This window comes from Oryzias melastigma, linkage group LG7, assembly GCF_002922805.2.
Source record: "Oryzias melastigma strain HK-1 linkage group LG7, ASM292280v2, whole genome shotgun sequence".
Classification (NCBI taxonomy): Eukaryota; Metazoa; Chordata; class Actinopteri; order Beloniformes; family Adrianichthyidae; genus Oryzias; species Oryzias melastigma.
In genome coordinates, this window is record NC_050518.1 from 17,208,851 (window position 1) to 17,234,539 (window position 25,689).

Consider the following 25,689-nt stretch of genomic DNA (forward strand, 5'->3'; position numbering starts at 1 on the left):
CTGCTTCTCTACCTTTTTTAAAATCAATTTTTAATCCCTGTGAAAGTTTTTAATCATGCACCTCCTGACCAGCTTTACAGAGAAGCTTAGTCAGCATTTCAACAACAAAACATTAATGCAGAATAAAAATGATGTCGAGCTTATGAAAGACTTTCACTTATAAAAATATCTAATTTAGAGGGTTTTTTAAATTAATATTATCCACGGCATGGAGAGTTTAGAACAAAAAACCCTAGTAAATAAAAATATTGTTCAGAATGTTTTTTATTATTAATTTTGATATATTTAATATGTATGTATTTATTATTTTATTTGACTGGGACTTTGCAAATTTTCTCTGAAAATGCACCAGAGTTAGCCTAAAATGTTATTCTTCCTCTGTAGTCAGAGGACAGGTGACTCTGGAGTCTCACTACAAACAAAGTGAAACTAGCAACAAAAATAAAAAAAAAATAAATTAGAAGTAAATATATCAATATTGTAAAAGGGTAAAAAAAATTAGGAGAGAAATAATACGATTTATTTCATAATCTGTGGCGGCCAATCTAATTCATAGTCAATATTGGATCAGATCGATGTGGTTGGAATGTAGAAATACAAATTGATTCATAGATTTATTGTAACACCCCTAGTAAAAAAAATACATGGCAAATATAAATGAGCAATAGAAATATTAAAATTATTAATCTGAAGTGGAATTCTATGTTGAACCCAGAAGTATATGTATGTTACAGAACCCTTCCTGTTAATTGTACTGGCTGATTATGAGGATAGAATTTAGAAAGGTGAATATCCTGACACTATAGCAGTGACAGCTAATGCCTCAAGAAGAAAATTAGCCTTGGAAATCTCATATATTAGAAATTAAAAGTAAATTGTATTTGTTTTGAAATACCATTAAGTACTACTTATCATCTAATGTGCCGATAATGTTCAACTTTATTTCCTAATTTCACTTATTGTATTGAAATGTGGGATATAAAACCAATTTAATACCCTTACGTTTACAGCAGAAAAAAGGGTAATACCTTATAATAAAATAAGTGTTATTCAAGTAATTAGTTAAATATAAGGAACGTACAAATACTTGAATTATTAAGTCAAGATTGTTGAAATTTGAAGACTTAGTTAAACAAAACACTTTATTAGGGATGCTGAAAGTTAAAAATTGAGAGATGCTAGAGAGTCTACAAAAGTTTGTTTGTTTTTAGCTCAATAGATATTAAAAAAAAATCCCAGAAATGCAATTTTTGGTGTTAAAATTATGTTTTTTCCCTCATTTTTGTGTCATGGTGAAAGTCTGGATGCTCAAAAGGGAACTTCTGACAAGTTGTACTAATCAACTTTTACGTCAAAAAATATTTTTAAAGAAGTAACGTAAGTAACTTAAGTCTGGGATTGTCTCTTTTTTCCCTTTTTCTTTAAAAACATTTGATGAAAATCATGTCTTTTGAGTTTTTTTGGCATTTTTCTTATGAAAGAGAATAAATACTCCTTTCCAATCCAAGATGTGTGTACTTATGTACAGTAGTACATACTGGTACATACTGAATATGTTAATGTAATGTGGTACTCTACATGAAAGGAACAAATAAATAGAAAAAAAGAAAAAGGTTCAATAACAGAATCTAAACTTAGGTCTAAATCAAAATAATGATCTTATCTGCACTTTTTGTTTACAATTCTGCATTTTCACAGTGTTGTTTAAAGCACCTTCATTATTTTTTTTATATTGCTTTTTGCATTTCATTGAATGTTCCTTTGTGCTGCAGAGCTCTTGCATCCCCACGAGGCACTTTACATTGCTATTCAAATAAAACTGTGGTGTTTTCCCTTTTAACAATCATCTTTTGTGTAATTCAAATGCTTAAAACAAAAAACATTTCTACCACTTTGCATAGCTTAAATAATACGATGAAAATGTGTAATTGTTTGGTTGTTTACCTCAACATACACAACGGAAACTAAATACTTCTACAGAAAAAATCTTAAACTGTTAAATACCTGCTTATTTTAAGAAACTGTATTTTTAAATAGATTACCATTTAGTAAACATTAAATATGTCATAACATGACTCAGTGTTGCAGCTGTAAAAAATAAGATATTTTCCAGATGATACTAAACCATGATACGGATATTTTTCTATAAAAGATGAGAATAAATTTAGCCTTTTAGTCTTTTATTATAGTCATCAATCACATCCAAATATTGATGTGAGCTTGCTGTCAGAATTTGAATTTATTTAGTTTTCCAATAATTGAATTGAAACATTTCTGGCTCCTTCCTCTTCCTCCTTCAGTGCCTCATCTCCCAGTTTGCACATTTGTCTCTCTGCTTGTCTCTTTGGCTGTTCAGCCTGAGGCGCCGTGACCTTCCTTTGGTGGTGATCCAATAATCAATGAGGCCCCAGCCCCACTGAGAGTTTGCAGCATACTAATCAGCCTAATGATTGATTAATTTGGGGATCAGACTCTAAAAGCCACAGTGGATATCTGGTTTTGTAAGTCGAACTATCAAAAAAGACCCCGATCAATTTGCAGCTAAATCGTGTACGATTCACAGCGGCTAAAGCCCCATTTCTGTTTTTCATTTATGGCATCTATGTCATGGTTTAGCTGAGTAACACTTGCCTGGCAGGCCTGCGTCGTCCTCACTGTGTAGTCCTTCCCCTGCAGCCTTCTCCAGGTTGCTGAGCGATTTGCTGCGTGTGCGGAAGTTTCTGAGCAGGTTGCGGTGCTCCTGGTAGGTGATGGGGGGGCTCTCTGCGCTTACGTGAACGGGCCGAGGTGTGCCGTAGTAATTCCCTAAGGTGGAGGGGGGCAGGACAAAGAGGTTTTGCTTGAAGAGAATCAAATGAAGCAAGATGAATGGGATTAAAATAGACATTTAATTAGTGAGAGATGCCTAGATTGAATAGAAATACCAGTAATAATAAAGAGATAAAAATATGTCCCATCCAGCTGCAGATTAGGCTCTACAGAGCAGCACTACAATATATTAGTATTTATACGCTACCCCTGAGTTCAAACACTATTTTTTCTCTCCAGAGGAAACCACATCCCTGCCATGTCTCCCATCTATTTAGCTTCTGGAGGTCCAAACGGGCCGAAAGGAAACATTAAAATAATGAACTGGACTACAAGGCTTCACCATTTACTGCAGCTCCTGCAGTGAAACCCAAAGCAACGAGTCCGTCAATGTCACACCTAACAAAGGTGAGGATGACATTTACTGCTCCCATTAACTCATAAATTATGGATGCTAATGTGTAGAAGCTTTTTAATCAAAGGCTGCACTGTGACCCCTGTTGGAGGAGGACATGAGCTGAATCTCACCTGATGTTTCCGATGCAAAGACCCGCCTCCAAACTCTAACTGTGTGAAGCTTGTTTGTTCCAATACATTTTGACCATTTATGCTTTATTATTTTCACTCAGTGTTTGTAAATTAATAAAAAAGGAGGGAAAATGAAGGAGTAACTTTCATTGAAAACCATTTTCTCTAAAGACTAATTATAAGGTAACTAAGAAAAAGAATCAAATTAGTAAATAAATATGCTTATATCTTATTTATTTTGACTGGACGTAAGTAAAAATGGACGATTTTATGAAACAAAACCATTTTCATGTTAAAAAGGAAACACAAATTGTACAAGTACAAAGAAAGTTTTTGTAGCTTTAGGTATTGCAACAATGCACACAAAATATCTCACAAAGTATTTCGTTTTCAGCTGAAAAAAATCTGATTACATTTAATGTAACACAGAATTAACTTATAAATAACTTGCAATGACATGTTTTAAGGCAAGACTTTAAGATTATAATAAGTTAAGTTATTTGATCTTCAAAACATTATTTGATTAGATAATTTTGTGTGGTTTTTACTTTGTGAAATTTTCATTTGTGAAGGGTGAATAGTCTTTTTATGACAGACTTGCTTAATTTAAGAAAACTGGATAGTCTTATCCAATACAGATGTATTTAACAACAGCAGGACAGAAGATAGGAAGTGAACATACATCTACATATAACTTTTTTAGACAATTTATTGTAAAATATGTCATTCTAGTCTTACATTTGGATGATTATTATCTAGAAATAAGGGTAGTTGCACTAATATTTTTGAGTAAAACATGCATATTATAAAACATGTTTCCAATCCACTGTATACTACATTGAACTTCAAATATGCCTAAAAATAAGCGTTTATTGCAAATTTCAAGATTTCATTTTGCTCCCAAAGGCGGGACATCATAACTTGTTTAAAAAAAAAAACCTCCAAGACAGATAAGTAGATTTTTTTCACTTATGACAAGGGATTGGATATTTTTAAATGTTTTTTGAGTTGAACATTTGTCCCACTTTTGTAAGATAATCATAGTTTATTGGTTGCAACTGTTTAGAGACAAAAAGGTTTCCTGTTTCAACACAGCAGACATCAAGTTGGATGTAAATCAGCTCAAAAAGCATCACTGGGAAAAGCTTCATTAGACTTAAAACCAAAGACAGCACAGAAACTAACAGTATCCTGAGTAACACAGATCATTACAGAGTCAAACTGTAGTGACGTGAGATGAATGAGACAATATTTGTTTCTATTTTAATCATTCTTTATTTTATTTATTTATTTTTTAAGTTTCAATTCCTATTGTTTGCTTTTTACATGTGTTCTTTGCTGCTGCTGTTTTCCCCTCACTTGTGTCATCATATCCCTCCACTTGTTTCGTTTTCTATCTCTTGCCTTTACTGTCCTTTTATCCACTATTGGATTATGGATCCTCTACACTGCAGCACTTTTACTCAAGTTCAGTTAAGTTTTGTCTTAATTTATTTATCTTCCTTTATACCTTTAGCCCTGCATTTCCGTTCTTCATCACTCAGTCATGACAGGTACACTCACAGCGACTCACAAGTTGTGCGTGACCACAATATCAAAGGGTTGTGGCTCTGATTTAAAAAGATTTGAGAATAAAAAGTGTGACCTCAGAACTGTAAAGTTCCCTTCTTGGATTAACTTTGTTTAAAATGCTTCACGTATAAATAAAATTATACACCGTAAAGCAAAAAGCATTTTTTTTTAAAATTGCAAGATCTTGTCCAAATGCTTCACTCAATGCTTCAGGCTTAAAACTTTGTAGTTACTTTTTGTTTCAGTGACGTAAAAGTGTGTATTTTGACAGATCAGGAAATTCACTGCAAATGTGAGAACCTGTTGGGTTTAGAACCGTATGACTTTTGATATTTTGTGCAGAAAACCCTTTTCTCTATCAATGCATTATCACAAATGCATGCAGCCCTTCACATGAGCCTGGCTTGAAACCCATTTTCTTCCCTTATTTGCATATTTTAAAAGCTCCACGAGGCGCTTTATATTTTCAGTGATAGCTAGGGGTCAGAAATGCTCTCTCGAGGTTATATTGTAACATATTTTCATGTTGTATTATATATTTCACATGCTATGTGAAACTGAACCTTCCTGAGGGAGCATACTACAGCCCGGTAAAAGGAGTGTTTGTTTAGCTAAACAATGTTATTTTTACCCTTCCAAAGAGATAATTATATTCATCTCCTGTAGTTATTTGTTGAAAGCAGTTCCAATGCACAAAAAAAGGTCCCCAACCTTTGAACTTTCCACTTTCCAGAAGCGCCCCGGACTCCTCCAAAGAGAAGAACTCCTCGATGGAAACAAAGTTATAATCTACTCCTGAGATTTCTCCATCTCTGGGCTGTCTGGTCGTACCTAAGACAGAACACATCAGGCTGTACATCAGTAAGAGCAGAAAAAAAGGATAAAGATTCAGCAGTTAAACAAGGTTTGGCTTATTGAACTTTTATAACGTAAAGTTTTTTTTTTCAAAATTGTGACTTTTTAAAGAATTTTGCAGAAAAATCCAATGCAACTTAAAGTAAAAATAAATAAGCATGAAAGAAACTCTATAAATCCCACCAAAGGAGAATTTTTTCATGGTGTGTGTGGTCACATAAACAGACCAAAAAAAATCTAAATGAATCATGAAAGAACCTTTTGTACAAGCTGAACAGCTAAATTATCAGTGGTCAAATTGAGATTTTAATCTTTATCTCTATCTTGCTTTGATTTGACCCAGATTTCAAAGCTGCACACATTTAAGTACAAGCTCAGGCACGCGGAGTGAGGAACACCGCATCCTTTTGTTTGCCATTTAGACGGAAGAGCAATTTTAACGTGTGAATCGGAGTGTAGGGTGACATTGGAAAAGGTCGCTCTCCTCCAACCAGACACGATCACATCAAACCCAATGAAAAGGCGTGTTTCTCTCCTCCTCCTGGAGGACCACATGTGGTGCACATGCATGTGGGTGTGTTTTGTAGGGGGCAGCAGGAGGAAGTCACACCCAGATACCCTATAAAACCTGTGATTAATGCAACGCCATCCTGGGAGCAGCCACAACGACACATGCAGGACTGCAACGAGGATGCAACACACACACACAGAAGAAAATGATAGCTCTTATAAAAGTGTAGTCACATGTAGAACACACACAAAGGACAGCCTCTCCATCAGCCTGACCTCCTCTCTGTTTACGTTCTCTGCTTCTTTGCTGGTGGTCCAAATCCTTCCACGGGCCGCATGGTGCCGAGCCTCTCCTAATCTGTGCCGTTTCTCCTGAAAGTTGTGTGTTTGGTCTCTTCCACATGATAAAAGTCTCTTCTCTATTGGATGACTTTTTCATGGGTCCAGCATTTTTAATTACTTTTTCTTTTAGTATAATTCATCAAGGTGGTGCATCAACCTTTACTATCTTCTGTACTGGATTGCATTTGTACACTCTTAGGCAAACTGTTCACATCTATTTAAATACTTGATTAAAATTATTCAGATGTCCTCTAATGTGAATTACTATGACTGAGTATTGGCGATAATTTCCAGAATCACTTTAATTGTATTCTAATTTTTTTCAGTCCTCTCAATTCAACTCAAATTTGATTTTTTTACATTTAGACACATTTGTTTAGAGATATATTTCACATACTGTAAAATGCATTGTCAAATAATAATGAGCTTGTTAATAGCATACAGCGTTACATAGATTCTTAAACGGAGAAGCTCCAACAGGAGGGCGTTTCAGTTTGGCCACTAGGTGGCTATCATTCTATAGCATTACACCTTATTCAAGAAGAAGAAGAAAGTACGAGTCAAAAACTGCGTTTTACACCACAAATGTTTAGTTTAAAAAAAAAAAAAAAAATCCCTAAAGGAGTATGGAAAATTCACCCCTATGTGAGTATATAAAGATGTTAATTTAGTCAGTAATATCAGTCTCAGTAAGTTTATGTTGACTGAGCGTCAGCATTAGCCGTCCATTGGAAAATTCCATTATACGTTAGCATCAAGCTAGGATACTTAGATCAGGGGTCTTCAACCTGAGGCTCTGGAGCGGCTGTTTTGTCTCTCTTTTGTGGCTCTTTGGGTCTTTTGTTCATTTGTTTTAGTGTTTATTAAGTTTTGACATTTATAAACATGTCTGATAATGGAGCAAAAATGATGACAAAAGCTTTAATCTACTATTACCGGTAGGATAAATTTAAAGCACATCTTTGAATCCTCTGCTGCACAACAGTGCTTAGTTGTTGTTAAGAGATGCATTCTTTAAATAATTGAATTGCAATTATATGTATACATTTTGAATAAAAATTTGGAATTAAACCAATTTTGTTTATGAAGAAAAAAATGACCAAAGTCACAATGATGGAAAATGTAATATTTTACTTTTGTTTTTATTCTTAGTTTAAGTAAATCTGCTGCAACACGAGGATCTAATTTGACACATATTATATTTTATTTTGAAAGGAACTTTTATGCTCCCAACAGTAAAATACATTAATTTGTTATATCAAAAAATATAATACTTTTATAATTCAACAATTGTAAAGGTTTAAAGCTGTATTGTTTACAAAAACATACTTCAGATTAAATTTGTAAACAAAGTGGCTCTCACTGGCTATTGGTCTGTAAGAAACTGGACCAAATGGCTCTTTTAGCTTTAAAGGTTGCAGACCCCTGGGTTAGATAGATCTCTACTTTTATGAATTGATTATTGATCTATCAAGCTTAGATCAATTTGATTAATCAATTTTATCTACCCAGCCCTATGAATTACACCTGTCTTTCCCTGAGGAGCCACAGATAATGCGCTGCAATGCCTTATAAATGACTCACTGCTCTATAGTACGGGCAGACTGCTAATACATACAGATATAAATGTGTAAAAATGATGTGCTTTATATATAGCATCTCGGCAGGAGACAAAGAATGGATTATTGACATCCGTTCCTCCCCTGCCTGTCCCTACAGGCGCCGCCCCTGGTCTCCTTGAACACGGATGAGGAAGGAGGGGTGAAGAGGTAATTACACAGAACCCTGTATCAACATCCAGAGAGAACCGCCTGTCAGAATCCTTGCACCCGAGCAGCAAACAATGAATCCCACAGATGAAAAGGCCACAGACAGTGTGCCTGACATGCCGGAGCGAGCATATTAAAATAACTAAACGATGATGCTCCTTATCTCTGACTCACTCTGAAGACAATTACAAAAGTCTTTTATGGTGAAGATGAAGAAGCTGGCAGCCTTGAGACCATGACTTTGTGTCTGAGTCATCCAAGGGCACATGTAAAACTGGGTATACATTAATGGATGGGAACGTTGGAAGAGGGTAATGCGGGTTCTGACAAGCCTGCAATTAGATCAAAGTGGTGCCATTTTTTAGTGAGTATTTACATACTCTTCCTTGTCGTGGAAGGACAGTTGTTTGCTATTGTACCTGCTCCTCTGAGCTGCACAGCCAGCATCCGTCTGCCTCAGTATTAGCACACAAGTCCATTAGACTGCAGCCGTCCCCTCCTCCACTTTGGCACTGATCAGCATTTGCTTTTAATTTAATCTCCCCGCTTTAGATTATTGATATTGTACCCTGCATTTACTTAATTCTGTCAGTCATTTCCTTTTCCTCTTAACTGAGCCTGAATAATGTTATTAATGCACCGCTGCCAGTTTTTACATTTACATCTTTGTCTGAAAGCAAATTTAGATGCCACATTTTTACATCAGCTTTTGAGATACTTCTAATGCTTGAAACGGGCCGGATCTCACCCAAAAATGTTTGAATAATGCACGGAATAACAAGGAGCAGGAAGAACATACTTATGGTCCTGAAGGGGGCCACAATGAGCCATCGATGAAAGCTTCCTCAGCTGTTCCTGGTAAACCCAGCTGCCTCCTCGAGGAAGAACAATTCATAAAAATAAAGGAGGAAAAAAAAAAAAGGCCTCTATCGTCTAAAATGAGAAATGATGGTTTTAGATCCGTCTCGGGATCAGGCTGGCGTGCGTGCGCTCGTATCAGCATGAGAACAACAGCATCTTACTGTGTCATCTTGGAGAGATCAGGGGATTACACACCCGGGGGCTGAGCCTGCCTTGTTGTCGCTCTTACTAAATTAAAGCACCCAGAGATGCGAGGAAGTTCGCAAAGTTTAGCAACATGATGGCTGGGGGGCGTTAAGGGGTCGAGTAGCATATTATGTCTTCTAAATATAACCTTTCCTTGGAGCTAACTGAAAACGTCACCTGACCACGAACGCAACAGTTTGTTGTTGTTCATCCTAATAACTTGAGCAACTCAAGATGATTTCAATTTAAAACTGAGATCAACTCTAATTACAATGTGGCGTCCGGAGAGATGCAGCTTTCCCCGTCTTTGATTTGGTCTTTGCCGTGTCAGTTATAGTGCAGCGTAGTGGCAGGCTGTGCCATATGACCTACTTATTGGACTAAATGAGAGATTAAAAACAACTCCATCCTCCCAGACAAGGTCAGGACTTCACATACCCACTACAGGTGGCATGTGTCCTCTGCATGACCTCCTGAAGAGAAAACCGAAGAAGACAAAAGCAGGCACGAGAAGCACAGCCTCGTCTCCGCCGCTCTGCTGCACGCTCTGTTTCCAGCAGTGACGTCACGAAACGGGGGGATTAAGATAGCAACAGATGCACAACTACGAGCTGCCTTTGGCTGCCTCATAATCAAAATGAAAGCACTTGTAATTGCTTTAAAAAAAAAAAAAAGAGAGCGAAAACCTGGTACAGGTAGTTATCATTGCCAGATTACCACCTGCTAGACAACTTCTTTCTTTTTGCTCACATTTTAATTATAATTATATATTCAAGACATTTTCAATACACTATGCTTATTTAATTAGTTAATTAAGTTACCCATGCAGACACGAGGAAGTGTGGAAAGTGGTTAGACATGCCTAAATTCCAATTAACACCAAGATATTCTCATGGCAGCGACAGGAGGTTCACTGTCACAGAATTAATGAGGTCTGTAATGAACAAAGGAGATATGCTCGGCTGAATTATTCACACAAAGCGGAATAACAATTATTTTAAGTTTCACCTGAAACTCTGCGTCAGCTGTAAGGGACATTAAACAGCAGGAAAGATGCATTCAGACTTTTATGTGGCATCTATTAATATTGGAGGAGACTTACAGGGTATTGCTCGAAGAAGAAGGTTCTCTCTAATCACCTGCTGGAGCTGGCTGTCTACGGAACCAGGTGTGAAGCACTTGCTCAGATATAACCTGAGATCCTTGCACAATGTGGAGCCTGAGGGGGAGAAGAACAAGTGTGGCGTCAAGAGGGGAAAGCATAAAGGTGGTGAACAGAAATTTACTTTGAAGGTGTGATGATCTCTGTTCAGTGTGTCTGAAATAATCATTGTTACTCTAGCAGGCTTACTTTAACACGTTTCATTGCAACGCTGACTCTCACGTTCACACCTGCTGATCTCTATGTATCGCTTCAGTTCCTGGGTTTCTAACGCGCACATCTGATCGCTCCGTTTTCTCTCTGTGATCTCTTAATATCGCCTCAAGTGTTTTACGGCCTCTGATGACAGGTCACTTGAGGTTATTGATGGGCCTGAACACATCTTCCGCTTGTCAAAGTGATGGATGAGCGCCGTGCCGGTGTTTCCTGTGCAGGCTGCCGCCTAGCTGTCCGCAGCGGTGACACCTCTCTGTCCCCTTCGTTCACCGTGGCTTTCAAAATAAAAACAACTACCAAACACTACAGCTTCATTACTAGAGGCATTCATTTGCATACAAGCACGACCGGCCACATATGTTTGCAGCCTATAAAAGGAAATGAATATAGCCTGCTGCCACTTGGGAGAAATGATGGGCTTTTGCTTAGCTTGTTATGAAACAGCAGCTATTTTCTAGTCTGTTGAAGAACAAAATTGAGGCCTGAAAATAAGCCTGCAGCCAAATGAGCCAACAGTGCTTAGGTTTTATGACCATTTTATTCATTCTGCGAGCATAATAGGAATTACAGAAATGCAAAAGCATGGATATTTCTGAATTTGATCATTCTCTGACGTGGGTCTCGGAACTGGTAGCTGTAAAATGCTTCTGGGGTTCAGGGTGTCACGTATTTGATAGCTGAAATTGAGGTAGTTGTTGCTGCTGAGAGGCGAGGAAGAGGTGTGCTATAGCAACCCAGAAAATCAGCCCATCCATCACTGTCCTACACACCACAATGCAGTTGAGCTGCCCGGCAAGGCCTAGAAAGACTTCACGGCTGACAATGGATCTAGCTGCAGAAGAGGGAACAGGAGCAAAGGTCCCCGTTTACACCCTTGCTGCCAAATCAGCTATCAATCTGGCGAGGAAGGCCATTAGGAGCCCGAGTCAGGTGACACCATATTGACACACCGCTTCATTCTGAGCTCTTAACTAGGACCCTTGTTCACGATATCAAGGCCTCTTGAGAGGTGTCAGAAAACTGTATCGCAACACTCTAGTCACGTATCTCCGGACATTTTTAACTCTCATATAGAGCACTCACCTTGACATTCACCAACTAACTGACAGGTACAATCCAGTATGAGGATGCTACAAGCTTTACACAGCGCTTATGAGGGCCAAGGGAGTCTAAGTAAGCTGGACTATAATGGATAACGTTGACATGGATGACACCTGCAGTGTGCTAAATATTGAGCAAGACAATTTTAGCATCCAACAAAAGACTGCATGTACAAGTTTGAAGGTAAAGTAAATTTATAATCACCTAAAGAACGACTCCAATGAAAATTGTGTTTTGATGTTTTTAACATATTCTTGCTCCATTTTAAATTAAGATTAAAATTGTACTTTTGTTGTGAACAAGGAGCAGACAAAAAAATTGTGTTTGAAAAAGCCGGTAGCAGTGGCTTTTGTGTTAGTTAAGCTTCCTGCTTTGCCCAATTCCGATGCATCCACTTGTAGAAAAATAGATCCATGTACATCTTTGTTTTCCTTGTCTGAGCTGGTGTCTCACTCAAAACTGTACGGCTGGATAGCACCAATATTGCTAATCATTTTAGTTTCACCGTTAATGTTAGGATGGGGGTGATAAAGGGCTGTAAGGTAGCAGGAGAGCATATAAAACAAAGAGATGATGGGAAGTCTGGGCGGGCTCACTTACAGTTCCACTCACAGATTAGAGGTAAGTTTCTAATAATTTTACATGTTTGAAATAATTGATTTAAAACAATATTATATTTTTCGATATGTATATCAATTGTAATTTATTTTACTTTGGGCTGCAAAACATACAAGTTCCTTTCAAAATAAAATACATATTGTGACAAACAACTAACAAACTTATTATTTTTCAAAGCATTTGCACAAAGAGCCTCAATGGAGGGATAAAAAAAAAAAAAGCTACAGATTTTTAGGTTGTAATCCCCTGATCTAGACTGATGAGAAACTTTGGCAAGCCTACTTTTACTCACACAAAGTGATTTCAATTGCTTTTATTTAATTATGACTCAATTGATTGTCCAACTGACTGAGTTACCTAGTTAAAAAAGTTTTGTGTCAGAGTACCGAGTCATACCTGGTGAAACTGTTTTGATACGGATAGGATGCGGACAAGAGTTGAGGACCCCACGAACGTCTCCTAGAGTCATGCCCAGCACTGGTGTTCCTCCAATCTCTAGGATGATGTCGCCCACTGTGAGGCCTCCCCCTGGAGCCGAAGTGACAAAAGGAAACTCTCCATAATCTGCTCCTCCTCCGATGGCAATCCCGAGCTCCGACGTGCCGAACAACGGCACAAAACTGTCTTGCACTTTGGAGCGCCAGTGTAGTTTCTTCCCTGCTGTCTTAGACATGGCAAACGAGCTGCAGAAAAACAAAGCAGGAACACAGGGTATAGGATGAAGACAAAAAATGAATACTACAACTGTCAGTTACAGGACAAAAAGAGGAACAAATGCTCGATTTGATGTTGTTTGACCTTTGCCAGTGTAGAGTCTGAGAAGTTTCGTATCAAACGAATAATTCCCATGTCAAAAGTCAAGATATTCTTGAAATTCAGGAATAACACCATATGTTGGAAAAACATCTTTGTTTTATGCAAACACATCACAGCACAGCAACAATTGTCCTGTGACAGAATCAAAGCAGCTTTCCCTCATGCCCACGGTGCTTGTAGAAGTCTAGCATTATGTTTATGTGTAAACAGACGACAGTTTCATGGGAACTCTGTGTTAACATTACATGAACATACGAAGATGCTTTTTTAAAGGCTACTTTAAAAAAGGATTAAAAATATTTCATAAACAATTGCACTAAAAATATCCTCGTCTGCTCAGATCTAGAACAGTAGGAAGGTTTTTGTCTGTGCTAATTAAAACTACCATCAAGGTGACAAGTCTTACAGCAAGGCTGTTTGATGCTCAAGGGTGAGAACTATGTGTTTTCTTGCAACATGCTTCTTGAAGAGCAAAGGTGACTGTGCGGCGCCCTGATGTCACTGACATGGTGAAGATTTGCTGCAGTCAACCATGACGTGACAACTGAGGTGCAAGACAATAATTCGTCTGACATGATTAGAGCCGCAGTCACCTTAACACACATGACAGCCGAAAAACACGTCAAGGTGATCAAAAAAGGAAACAACAAGGAAGTGAAACAAAAGATAATTTGAGGGAAAAGATCAAACAGCTGCTTATCAAGTTCAACCATTGCTTGATATGAATTCTATTGGTATATATTTGTTGTTTCCAAGAACAGAATGAAGCAACAATTAGCAAAACATCAGCAGTTGTTTTATTTGATGTGATGCTAGGCTGAAACGTCGCTATCTTAGCTTAGCATAAGATTTGTGTCTGAATTTCCTGATTACTATTTAACCCCTAAGTGACCAGTGTGGGAAATTTTTAAAGCAGGCTTAATATAGTTTTTTTTTTTTTTTTACGGCAACAATGATGTCACCAAAAAAGGATTCTTTAAATATTTTTCTAATCACATTTTATTCAAATGCAATGCATTGTGGTCTATATTCCCGGATCTAGTGAGCTTTGATTTTTTTTTGCAAAGGCTTCTGGAAAATTTTCAGGGCACTGGATTTTGGAATTGTAGATTCAAGCTATGGCTATGTCCGAATTCCTTCCCTACTCAGTATATAGCGCTTTTGCCATTTTGTAGTGCTCTTCAAATCTACTATCCCAAAATCGAGTGCATTAGAAATGTTCTAGAAGTCTTTATGAATCGATCGATGCTCACTACATTAGCGATTATAGACCACAATGCATTGCGTTCAAACACTACAAGCACTACATTACAGTACTGGTTTTTCTCAAAGACTTCTGGGAATTTTCTAGGGCACTCAACTTTGGAATTATAAATTCAGACAACACTTCAAAATGGCAAATGCACTATATAGTACACTAGGTAGGCAGTGAAGGAATTGGGACTACCTTACGCTGCATTCACACGAGACAAATTCGCCTGGCCTGTTCCTCTTTTGCCACGTGGCGAATTTGCTGTTCGTTGCTCAAATTGGGCTGCTGCCGGACCACCATCCCGCAGCAGTCGCTCCAATCGTGCCGCCGGACTTCAGATTGGCCAAAAGCTGGACATTCCCGATGCACATTAGGTGTGAACACAGTGTAGTGTTCTAATTTAGTCTAGTCTGTCTTTCCTGATGAAAATATTTTAATATTTAATATATGTAATGCTAAACGGAAGCAAATCGTTTTTGTTAGATTTCCAAGATTTGGTCAAAATCTTCTTAAATGATGTGTCAGAGTAACATATTTAATCTAAGGACCCCCACTGTGTGGGCCTTCCATTGCTCCTAATAAAATCCATTCAAGGAATCAGAAAAGGGCTGGATATATCTAATACATTTCATTTGAATGACACCTCAAAAGGCAGATGTGACAGATATCTCCCCCTGTACTGCTGAGCTCCAGAAATGATGTCCCTAGTGGTTTATTTACACTGAAATTGACAAATGAGAGCAGTGGGTGCAGCAAAATTGAAATACTGTGAAAGCAGAACCATGTAACAATGAAATATGAATTGTTTTTGCTTTTTAGAACAATGACAGAGAAAAAGAAGGTAAGCATAGAGGTCAGCGAGAAATCATGAGGCACCACACAGCCTGAGGTTGGCACCGGATTTACTAATTTGACCTTGCAGAAATGTAGCTTAGTACAACAACATAAAAAAGACAAAATCCAGAGAAATAGTTCCAGTTTGTAGCATGGAAAGTAATTCTCCACAACAAGTAGTGTGTGTATTTTAGCCTTCTGTTTGAAGGACTTCAAAAGGTTTAGGAAAAACCACTATGAAATAAGTCACACCGTTCCCTTCAGCCTGAAGATATGCTCATCACGTCATCCCTGCCAAACAGTGGCCTCAGTCCCTCTCTGTCTACCCCACTGTGAAACCTTCTGCAGCAGAACTGTCAACCTGCCTCCCTAAAGCCAGCCAGCCATCTGTGCAAACACAACACACTCCATAAGTTAAGGATGCTATGAAGGAAGAAAAAGAAATAAAGAAAAACAGATATACTACTACTAATTTCAGTGACACACATTGACAAAACATAATTTATCTGTTTTATTTATTCATTTGTGCAGCTCTATAGTCAGACTATGACAGAAAACATCTTCTCTGAAGTCATTAAAAAATATTCCCCATCTTAATCTCTCCTAAACAGACATAAACTTTGATTTAGCCTATATTCATTTTAACAATTCAATTCTTACAATAATTTGTGATTGATTATACAATATATATTCAATATTGGTTCGTTTGATTGATCTGATTCACCGACCTAAAATCGATCCAAGACATATTTAGCCAAAAATTCAACCAGTGTGACTCAGAGATAAATACCTGGTACTGAATATTCCTTCTATTTCTTGAAACAAAATCGTTAAATATGTGTAAAAACAAACAAGTAAATAAAAATTTATGTCAAATCCATTTAATTTCACTGTTGTTTTTCCACATCAAAAGAAGAAAATGCTAATTTTTTTACATTATAATAAATAAACCACCACGTCTCAATAAAAAAATTATTTTTCAATGTCGATTATAATCAATTTATTTAACCTTGAAACATTTTTTTTATGCTATAGGCGATTTAATTTGACTCGATTAGCATCTAGCCTCAGACTGATTAATCTGGTTGGATTGTAAGAATATGAATGGATTCATTGATTATGTAGATTAATTTTAGACCCCTAGCTGAAAAGTTACCTCATATATTTTGTATATAACGTCTTATTTCACATGTTAAATATGTTTTTTGCATTTTTTTTTTATCTTTGTCCAAGAGTTGAACATTTGTATTTTGAGTTTTAATGAGTTAAAGCAGTTCCTCACAAGATTTTCACCAAATGGACATGGCTGAACTTCAAACACAATGTGAAAATATTTGAGAGTAAACCTTTCAGACTAAAGTTACAACATGCATTTTTTTTTAATTAAAAAAAGCTGACAGCTTTCAACGGGTTAAAAAAAACTTCTACCAAGCACACTGGCAATAACGAACAGAGATGTAAAGACAGTTTGGAATATATTATCACATCTCTATTATATAATGACCAGTGTGTATCTGTATCTGTCAAAAAAAATCCATTAACCTGTTAAAGGGGTACAAGATGATAATTTCCAAAAAGTGAATTCTCCTTCCTCTGATCCTAAAACCTCCATAATCTTCATCTCTTCATCCATCATTAAGAGATTTCTCTGAATTTGTCAGTTGTAAAGATTAAAAAGCTAAAAATAAAGCAGCTGGTGAATTTGAAATATTTATCTTTAACTAATGAAACTACATTGTGTGTCTGGAAAATATTCATGAAGCCAGAGAATCATTTGAGATGAGCTGTTGTTCTGACCTCCTGCTTCTAATGGAGGTTTAATGAGGTGAAGTCTTTTTTCTTAAGGCTTATAAAGACATGTAAATGAAGGGGGAAAAGTATAGAAAATCCAAACTCCAGTTAAAACATGGCACAGCCGCTGCATGATTTAGCTTCTATTTACTGATTTCATAAAGCAGAATGGAACAGTAAAACCACAAAGCACAATGAAAATCATGTGCTTTGCAAAGATTTTTTTTGTTTTTTTTACATAAAACCATCATTCTGTAACAAATTCTACTGATGTATTCTAGACATTAAAAAACTTTTTTGGGGTCATGTACTGCTTCATCTTTGCTTTAATATCTAAAACCTTTTTATTTGTTTGTTTTACTTGTTTATTTCTGCTGACTTTTAGCCTGCTGTTATTGATTTAACGGTTTTCACTGTAAAATACTGTTTCTAATAGTTCACCAACATGTTTTTACCTATTTTTGCTTATATTTTTAAAGCTTTGTTTATGTTTTGTCTGTGTGAGTTTTGATTCTTTTTTTCTTTCTATGGCTTTTTTTAACATTGAAAAATTAACAAATATTTTTATATAAATTCTATTTTTTTATGTTCAAATTATCAGCTTGCATTTAAGCCCTCCTGTCTCAATCTACTCCATGAAATGAAGTAGAATGAAATTATATATATATAATAAACAGCTTTTTAAATATTTGATTTTGATGTGGGGGAACGATGGGCTGTTTTTTAATATTTTATTTCAACATTTGAACCAATAAATCATCAGATCACCGCTCCAGAAAGAACCAGGTCCTGGTTGAGGATCGGCCACACCTCGTTCTCGTCTCCACTGGCGTGAGCGGGCACCTCTTACCACTCCATGTCAGCTTTGATTCCATTCAAAATGGACGATCGTGATTCATTGGATACCAAATTAGAAAGTGCCCCCAAGTGTCGGACAAGTCATCAGCATTTTTTTCCTTTTCTGTCAAAGAAAATGACAAACTCTATGATACCATCCAATAAAACTAGTGCTGGCGAAATGGCCAATGTAGCATCAGACAGAATATTATTTCATCCTGCTCTTTCTTTCTGAGGTTTCATCGCAAACATCTTTCAAAAGAATCATACCATCAAAAACATGTGTAAATTGAAGACAGATTCAAGGATTTCTAACCACAATAACACCAGATGCAGTTATGATGTGTGACCTTTACGTCAGAAAAGAGCTGACCATCGTCATATTTCACTTCCTCCTCAGAGGAGCTCAGAATCTTTAAAGATCCTAACAATGACCTTCTAGTGTAACTTCAAACCACAATCTACCAAGGGTAAAAAAATAGAAAAACATCCTCCTGCTATTCTTAGAGGCAGTTTTTTTCTTTTTTTTGCACCATTCTCTTATCAAAAGACATATGCTAAAGGCTGTTATGACTCAGTGTATAGTATAAACAGCTGTGCCACACAGTTGTCTGTTTGAAAATGACTCTTTGGTTTGAACTAAATTAACTCAAACTTGTATCTGACTAGAGAACAAATAGAGTAATCCAAGTTAATTATCCTCATTTCTTCTTTTTTTCTCTCTCACTCTAAAAAAATGTAAAATTATGCTTCAGGATTAATTTTCACAAATAATTTCAACTTCTGCCCTACAACAGTATTCTTATCAGGCAACACTGGTCCTACCCAATTAAAATCTTTGTGGTGATTAGTCCAAAAAAAGCTGAGGCCATTTTGCCTCTGGAAGCTGGTGCTCACGAGCAGAATATCTATATTACCAGACAAATTAACTACACAGTTATTTCAGGTTGGATCTCGGGGGTGTTCATTTATTAAAGTTAGAGATGAGCTTTGCTACTAAGCTCAATAATTCAATGTCAACTTGAAGCAAACAGCAAGGACGAGGTAGGAATGCTCCCGACATTGGGAGGCAGGAATGTCTCAAAGGACCTTCAAAAATCCAACGATACAAAAAGTACACTGGCAAAAATCATCAATTATGGCAATTAATAGCTTTATTTTTCTGGTTGAGTCGACAAGTCTGAAAAAGAAAGGTATTTTTAAAAATATTTAGTTGATTAAACTCCAAAGTGCACAGTTTTCCTTATTATTTCTAAATTTACAACCAAAAAGAATTAATTCTGTTTTAAAACCTCTTTTTTTAAAAAGCAAAAAAAAAAAAATCTGAATAATCTGGTCATAAATAATCTTAATTTACTGAAATCTGTGGCAAATACTTGAGGACATAGAGTAAACTCATCAATCTGCTTATTGGAAATGTCAAAGAACTTTCTAAAAAATGTTTTTTGAAAATGATTCACGGCTAACTCCTGTCTGGTTATTTTTTCCACAATCACTCAAAGCTCCAGTTGATAAACCTCTAGTGGAGAAAAGCCGCCTGCATCCTTCCGTGATTAACAATTACAGGCAAAGTTTACCTCAAATCTGAACCTTGTTGCAGTCCCACCTCCACAACTAAACTCCGGCGTACAGCTTTCATGCATCATATCATGCACAACTCCATGTTCTTTATAAATCTAAGTCATGCGGAGTGCCTCAGGGTTCAATTCTTAGACCTCTGCTATTCAATTTGGTTCAGATTATGTATCTTATTTCATGATAACCATTCTTTTGGACTGTAAATCACTCTGCAGTATAAGTCACAGCAGCCAAAGAAGAAAAAGTTATACATATATCTCAAACCTAGAGTATAATTTGCACTTTTGAGATAATTTTTTCTCAACAAAATACGAAAACCAAAACAGATATTTCATTGTGAAAGACAATACTAGACTCCACACTTCTCTACAGTAAAATGCTGATGTGCATGAAGCTTTATGAAACAGGAGAAATCTAGAATATTAGCACAATATGTAAACAATTATTCAGATAATCATACAATAAAGAACACGCTAACCAGTCAGCTAAACTCTATATATAACTTTAAATCAATAATTCATGATCGTCTGTGTTGGTTTTAAACAATTCCACCAAGCCCAGCCTAAGCAGCGTTTCTTCTTCTGCATTGTTCTCAGCAACACATACTGATACACACACCTACAGTGCCCTCTAGTGGTTGTTCCTATTTTTTTTTTTTAACCTAAAATATAAGTCGTACCTCTGGCCAAACAATGTAAAAAAACTGCGGCTTGTACTTTAAAAAATACGGCAAACAGATGACAGTACATTTAAAATACTACATCTTTGTAGCTTTTTTTTATTGATCTTTAGTTATTATCTTTTTATTTAATGTTCTTATGTGTGCTTCATTTCACTGAATTTCAAGGAGTTATGTGTGTCACAAACCAGCTGGTGATGAAAATGCTTTACGTATAGATTGATGACTATCTAAATTAAAAACATGCCCAATACTTTAAAGATCATCCTTTTTTTAAATCAAAGATCTGAATCATGGCTTGTCAGACCAGCACTGATAACACCATGGTCCTTGTATTGATAACAGGAGCATAGCGCTAAGAAGAAAGCACCGGCTGTCAGCTCTTGTGATGCTCCACGTGTTCTCCGTGTCTCTCTGGATGCCGACCCTCATCCCCATCAAAGCCACCTCTCAGCTCGCAGATCACTCGCTGACATAATCGGCTTTGACCACGGCAGACTTTGATAAACTTTTCCATTGAGGATAAACTTTTAATACAATCGTCTGTTTGGGGCTAAACTCTCCATCTCTCTGTCTGATTGTGTAATTCTGTGGCTGCAGATTGTTTCCTTTGCATTAAATGAGCAATCGAATTGGTAAGTGCTCATAAAAGCATCGTGCTGCTTTGACATTGTTAAACAAGGCATCCTCTCTCGTCCACATTTGTTTCCGCTCTAGAAGAATTCTACTGTAATGAAATTCACCTCCTCAATTAGCTCAGGCAGAGTGCTGCATGAACTCATGTGAGCTTACTTTGTATTTCATGCATGTACACTGAGAAATGAAGAAAAGGGATTGCTTTCTTTCCTAAATGTGAAGTCTGGAGGATATTGATGGACTGACTGTGTGCTTTGTCAGCTCAAGTGTGGCCTGCATGCCAAATACTACAATTGTCGCATTTCAGTGAATAGAAAATATACTTTTATGGAAAACGTGATATCCTCCTTTTTCATTTTTTAACTAAACCTTTGATTAGTTAAACAATTAGCTAATCAAAACAGTTAGCGTTTGATTAGCTAAACGTTTAGCTAAAGATTTTGACTTTAGATTCAAATGTATCATTTTTCCATGATTTCTGCTGAATTACTTATTTTAAGAGTGTTTTTATATATTTTCCCCTTTTCTATTAAACTAAATATTAAATAAATTGTACTCATCCATGGAAAAACATATTTTTTTGCCATTTTTCAAAAATAATAGTTACATTCTTATCAATAAACATTTCAGCTCTCAATATTGTCTGAAAGCTAGTATTTTTACATGTTTTTTAATAAATTAGCTTTTCCTTTTTTACAGCATTTCAAAATAAAAATTTTTAACATATTTTTGGCAAAATAAAAGTGTTTGAAAAAACTTTGGAGTTACAACATCTAACTCAGTGAGCAAATTGACTTTCTTTTTCCTTTTTTATTTTAAATAACTTGCACTAAAGCTCATAACTCAATTCTGGTTTCAGGGGTTACACAAAGTGAAACCTGGTGTTTAATATATATATATATATAAATGGGGATGGTTTTCTAAACATCTATTATAAATATTTTTAGCAAAATAAAAGGTAAGTGTGGAAAAAACCCAAAAACTTTTACGATATATGACCTAACTCAGTGAGCACATGAACTTTTTCCTCCCAAATAACTTGCAAATGAGCACACAGCTCTCAATTTTTCCTGCATCCTCCCAGAATAATGTTGAGGGTTAGACAAATATTATATCTAAAAATAGCCAAACGAAGCACCTTAAATAACCAAAAGCCTTAAAACTTGATCAAAGCTAACTCACAGATAAGACACGAACAGCAGAGATTCTCCTGATCCCGACCGTATCCCCTCATCCCACATATTCCCGCCCCTGACCTCTCCCTCTTAGCGTCTGCACCGGGCCATATAGCTTCACGGGGTGTACTAAACCTCCCTGATGCTCACTCACGTCAAATCTAGGGCACGAGATTGCTCAACACAAAACAGACCGCAGTGACAGATTTAGAAATAAAAGATTAAATGGTTGCAAGAGAAACACTAAAAAAAGAAAACACAAATCTCCTCCTGTCATTTGCAGATACATTTCCTCTCTTCTTACACACTTAGCAGACACACTTAATACATGGAAACCTGGCAAAAAAGAAAAAAGTTGCGTTTAATCCTCAATCTACTCCAGTTGGTGATTTTATCTAATTACTGGTAAACGCCGCTTTGGTCCGGAACATAAAAGGAGAGCAGAAAAGATTGGTTCAGGACCCGTCAAGGCTTGTTTACTCACACAGACACACCTGACAGAATGACACCGGCTCAGTGATGTGCCTCTCGGGGAAATTGTATATTTAGAGTTACAGGATCAAGGTCAAGGCAGGGGCACATTAGTAGGACGAGTTGTGTTGTGTACACTCCACGCTTTCCAAGGTGCAGCCCAGTGACAACAGGTCGTCTTTTCCCAAAATATATTAAGCCCCTCACTGTGATCCCAGATTAGCTCTCATCAGGAGGAGGGAGCAGTTTAATTAAACAGAGCAGATTGGCTCCACAACAATTTGTGGATAAGAGAGGCCGAGAGGGACGAGGCGGAGAAATTATTACAAAAAAAAAGAGGTGTGTGAGAAAAAGTAGTGAATTCACTTCAAAAATGACAAAAACAAAATGAATAATTCAGAAGTGGAGGGAGAGACGGTTCAGTTTGCTATAATGAGCATTTTTGAGAGGTCGCAGGATGGTAACCTAAGCAGGCCTTCCAAGTGTGTGTGTGTTTGTGAGTGTGTGTTCAACAGACATACTGCTGATTCAGTCGGGATGGGTGAAGGTGACCCTAGCCTTCCTCTGCTGCCTGTCTCTCCACCTGATATTGATCCCAGTTGTCCAACTCAGATCTGAGTCGAGGATGCATCCTCTGCTCTACGGAGGTCTCAACTAAAGCGTAAATCTCATCATCATCATCGATTTGCCACCACAGTCAGAACACGCCACATACATTAACAACTGTAAATGTGCAGGGCCCATATTTGCAACTAGAGTGCATTGTTGTTGTTTAGATTTCATATCAGGCCGCGCACGCAGAAGTGAGGAAGAACTAAGAATAGAGCAGGCTACAACCGCAGAATTCAAATGCAGTGGCTGGGAGCAAAGGTTTGGGCCACAGATGGGGAAAGTGCCTGCATAGCTCTGCACTGTCAAGGGTAAACGGCCTTCCACGCACAAAAACACGCACGTACATAAATAAAGCCTGGGCACGCTCTCACCTCACCTTAAAGCGCATCATGAATATGCATGTTGCTGAAGGACGCAGGAGGTACATAATTAGACAATCAACAACTCCCAGATGACAGGCGTTACTACGACAGCAGGTAAGTTCACCCCACATCATCCTCCTCTCATTTTGGCAGAAAAAACAAATAAAGTGCTGGGTGTTCGAACTTAAAAAAGATTGCTCACTGAAATCTTAAAGCTTAATGCATCTCATCCTCTCACCAATTTCTCATTTGCAGCGTTACCTTGATTGCGCTCCAAATCCAGAGCAGCACACAAGTCAGGGTCAAGCATCCATCACTTTGGAGCAAGCCGCTTGTATAGGGGCACACCCTAAACAAACACAAGCCGTGCTGCAACTCACACCTGCCTGGGATCTATACACACAATCTTTCAGTCAGTCTTGTTTTTTTACAGACACAAATGGCTGCAGGTGCTCCTCTGTTTAGATTTCATTATGGTAATCTCTGGAGCTGGAGATTGAAAAATTAGGGAGGAAAAACAAAGATCTAACTTTCATGCAGAAGCACACACACACACACACACACATGTGATGTCCAGCTGTTGCAATAGAGATCCCATGCAAACTTCACTGAATGCATTGCCCTGCACACAAGCTTATAGTTTACATGCACACACCAACTGTCAGCCAGCACGCCCTCTCCATTGCACACACACACTTAGACAACAGATTCTCACATTTCTTATATTTAGACAAAATACTGACCTGCCCTGCCGCTGACACACGCACATTCTCTTCAAGCAGTTCAGCCTTTCAAAGAGGATCCGTTTGAACGCGTCTATATACATTGACCCGGCTGAGGTTAAAGAATGAGCCAGCACTTCAACAAATATGAGACAAACAGAAGCGGCGGCGGCGTCTGAAGGATGAATGCGAGGATGAGGAGGAGGAGGAGGAGGAAGAGGGCTCCGGTCCCACAGAAAGTCAGACACGATGTGCGCGGCTGACGGGATTCGGGATTTGGACCACTAGTGATGCTCTCTGAGAGCTGTGCTGGAGAGTGAGGGAGCGGAGAGAAAGAGGCACGTGCGCGCACAGACAGAGACACGCGCGCGCGCGCACTGCTGGGCAAATCTGACGGCGGCCGCTCATAATTTCCAGCAGCTGCTGCACTGCTGTGGGCAAACTAGTGTTAGAAATGAGTGATCGCGCTCAAAATGTGTCACTAGAACTTGCACAAAAGTCTTTTTTTTTCATCACTTACCTTCATATTCGCGCTCTCCATGTCAGATCCTTCTCTCTGAGGTGTCCAGCCTTCATATCACATGGGACTTCTTCCAGAAACGCTATTTTAGTCGAGCCAAAACCCAATTAAGAAAATTAAAAATGGTATTGATTGGAGTGAGTGAAGGTGTCGGGGTGCAGGGAGGAGAGAGAGAGAGGCTCACAGTCCCAGAATGTGCTCTTGTTCTGAAAGAACAATGCACATGTCTATTGTTTGAAGGTTATCTCGAGAAGTTCCAGAACACAAAGGGGAGGGCAGGAAAAAAAAGAGTTCAAGTACCGCCCCCTAAAACAGTCTGTTCACTACCTGCATCTGCGGTATCACCTTTCGCTTTAAAGACAGGCAATGTGAAGTTAACACACCCACAACAAGCTCATGTTTTAGGTCTAAATTTAAGCCTGTATGGGAGAAAATATGAAATGAAGTTTAATAATAAAATTTCAAACCTCATCAACTACAATAAAAATGCGTTTTTGTGGTTTTTTAACATGATTCTGTGGTATTTTACCCCTGAATTAAAATATTTATGATGAAAATTGGGCTTTAAATTGGATTTCTGAGAATGTCTTTATCCAAATCGTCCTTGCAGATGAAAAAATACAATTTGAATAGATTATTTGTGACTTGGAAATAAGATGGGTGGGCCACAAGCTCCGTCTCCCGCTCCATTCTGGTGCATCCACTTGAATAGATCCATATATGTCTTTGTTTCCTTCATCCGACCTGGTATCTGGCTCTAAACTCTATGACTGGATAGCTCCAATATTTCACACCATTTTGTTTGCATTGTTAAAGTTAGGTTGGGGTAGGATGTCAGCTAGTATGAAAAATGTAAACAATTTGATGATAGGAAAT

General features: G+C 37.5%; 1 protein-coding gene across 5 annotated transcripts in view; it reads right to left on the reverse strand.

Moving 5' to 3' along the window:
• The window catches only part of LOC112159271 (membrane-associated guanylate kinase, WW and PDZ domain-containing protein 2), a 46,633-nt gene extending 21,566 nt beyond the window's left edge, over window positions 1–25,067 (reverse strand). For 2 of the 5 annotated variants that reach the window (XM_024293242.2, XM_024293241.2), the window contains exons 1-5: window positions 24,315–24,710; window positions 12,925–13,211; window positions 10,534–10,650; window positions 5,620–5,739; window positions 2,632–2,805 (exon numbers count right to left, since the gene is read on the reverse strand). In XM_024293242.2, coding sequence (XP_024149010.1) covers window positions 2,632–2,805; window positions 5,620–5,739; window positions 10,534–10,650; window positions 12,925–13,211; window positions 24,315–24,397 — 781 coding nt within the window. In that variant the 5' untranslated portion in view covers window positions 24,398–24,710. Of the gene's footprint in view, window positions 1–2,631; window positions 2,806–5,619; window positions 5,740–10,533; window positions 10,651–12,924; window positions 13,212–24,314; window positions 24,712–24,813 lie in introns of those variants that run through there. The other 3 variants (XM_024293245.2, XM_024293246.2, XM_024293243.2) reach the window with 2 other exon arrangements.
• Window positions 25,068–25,689: the final 622 nt, after the last annotated feature.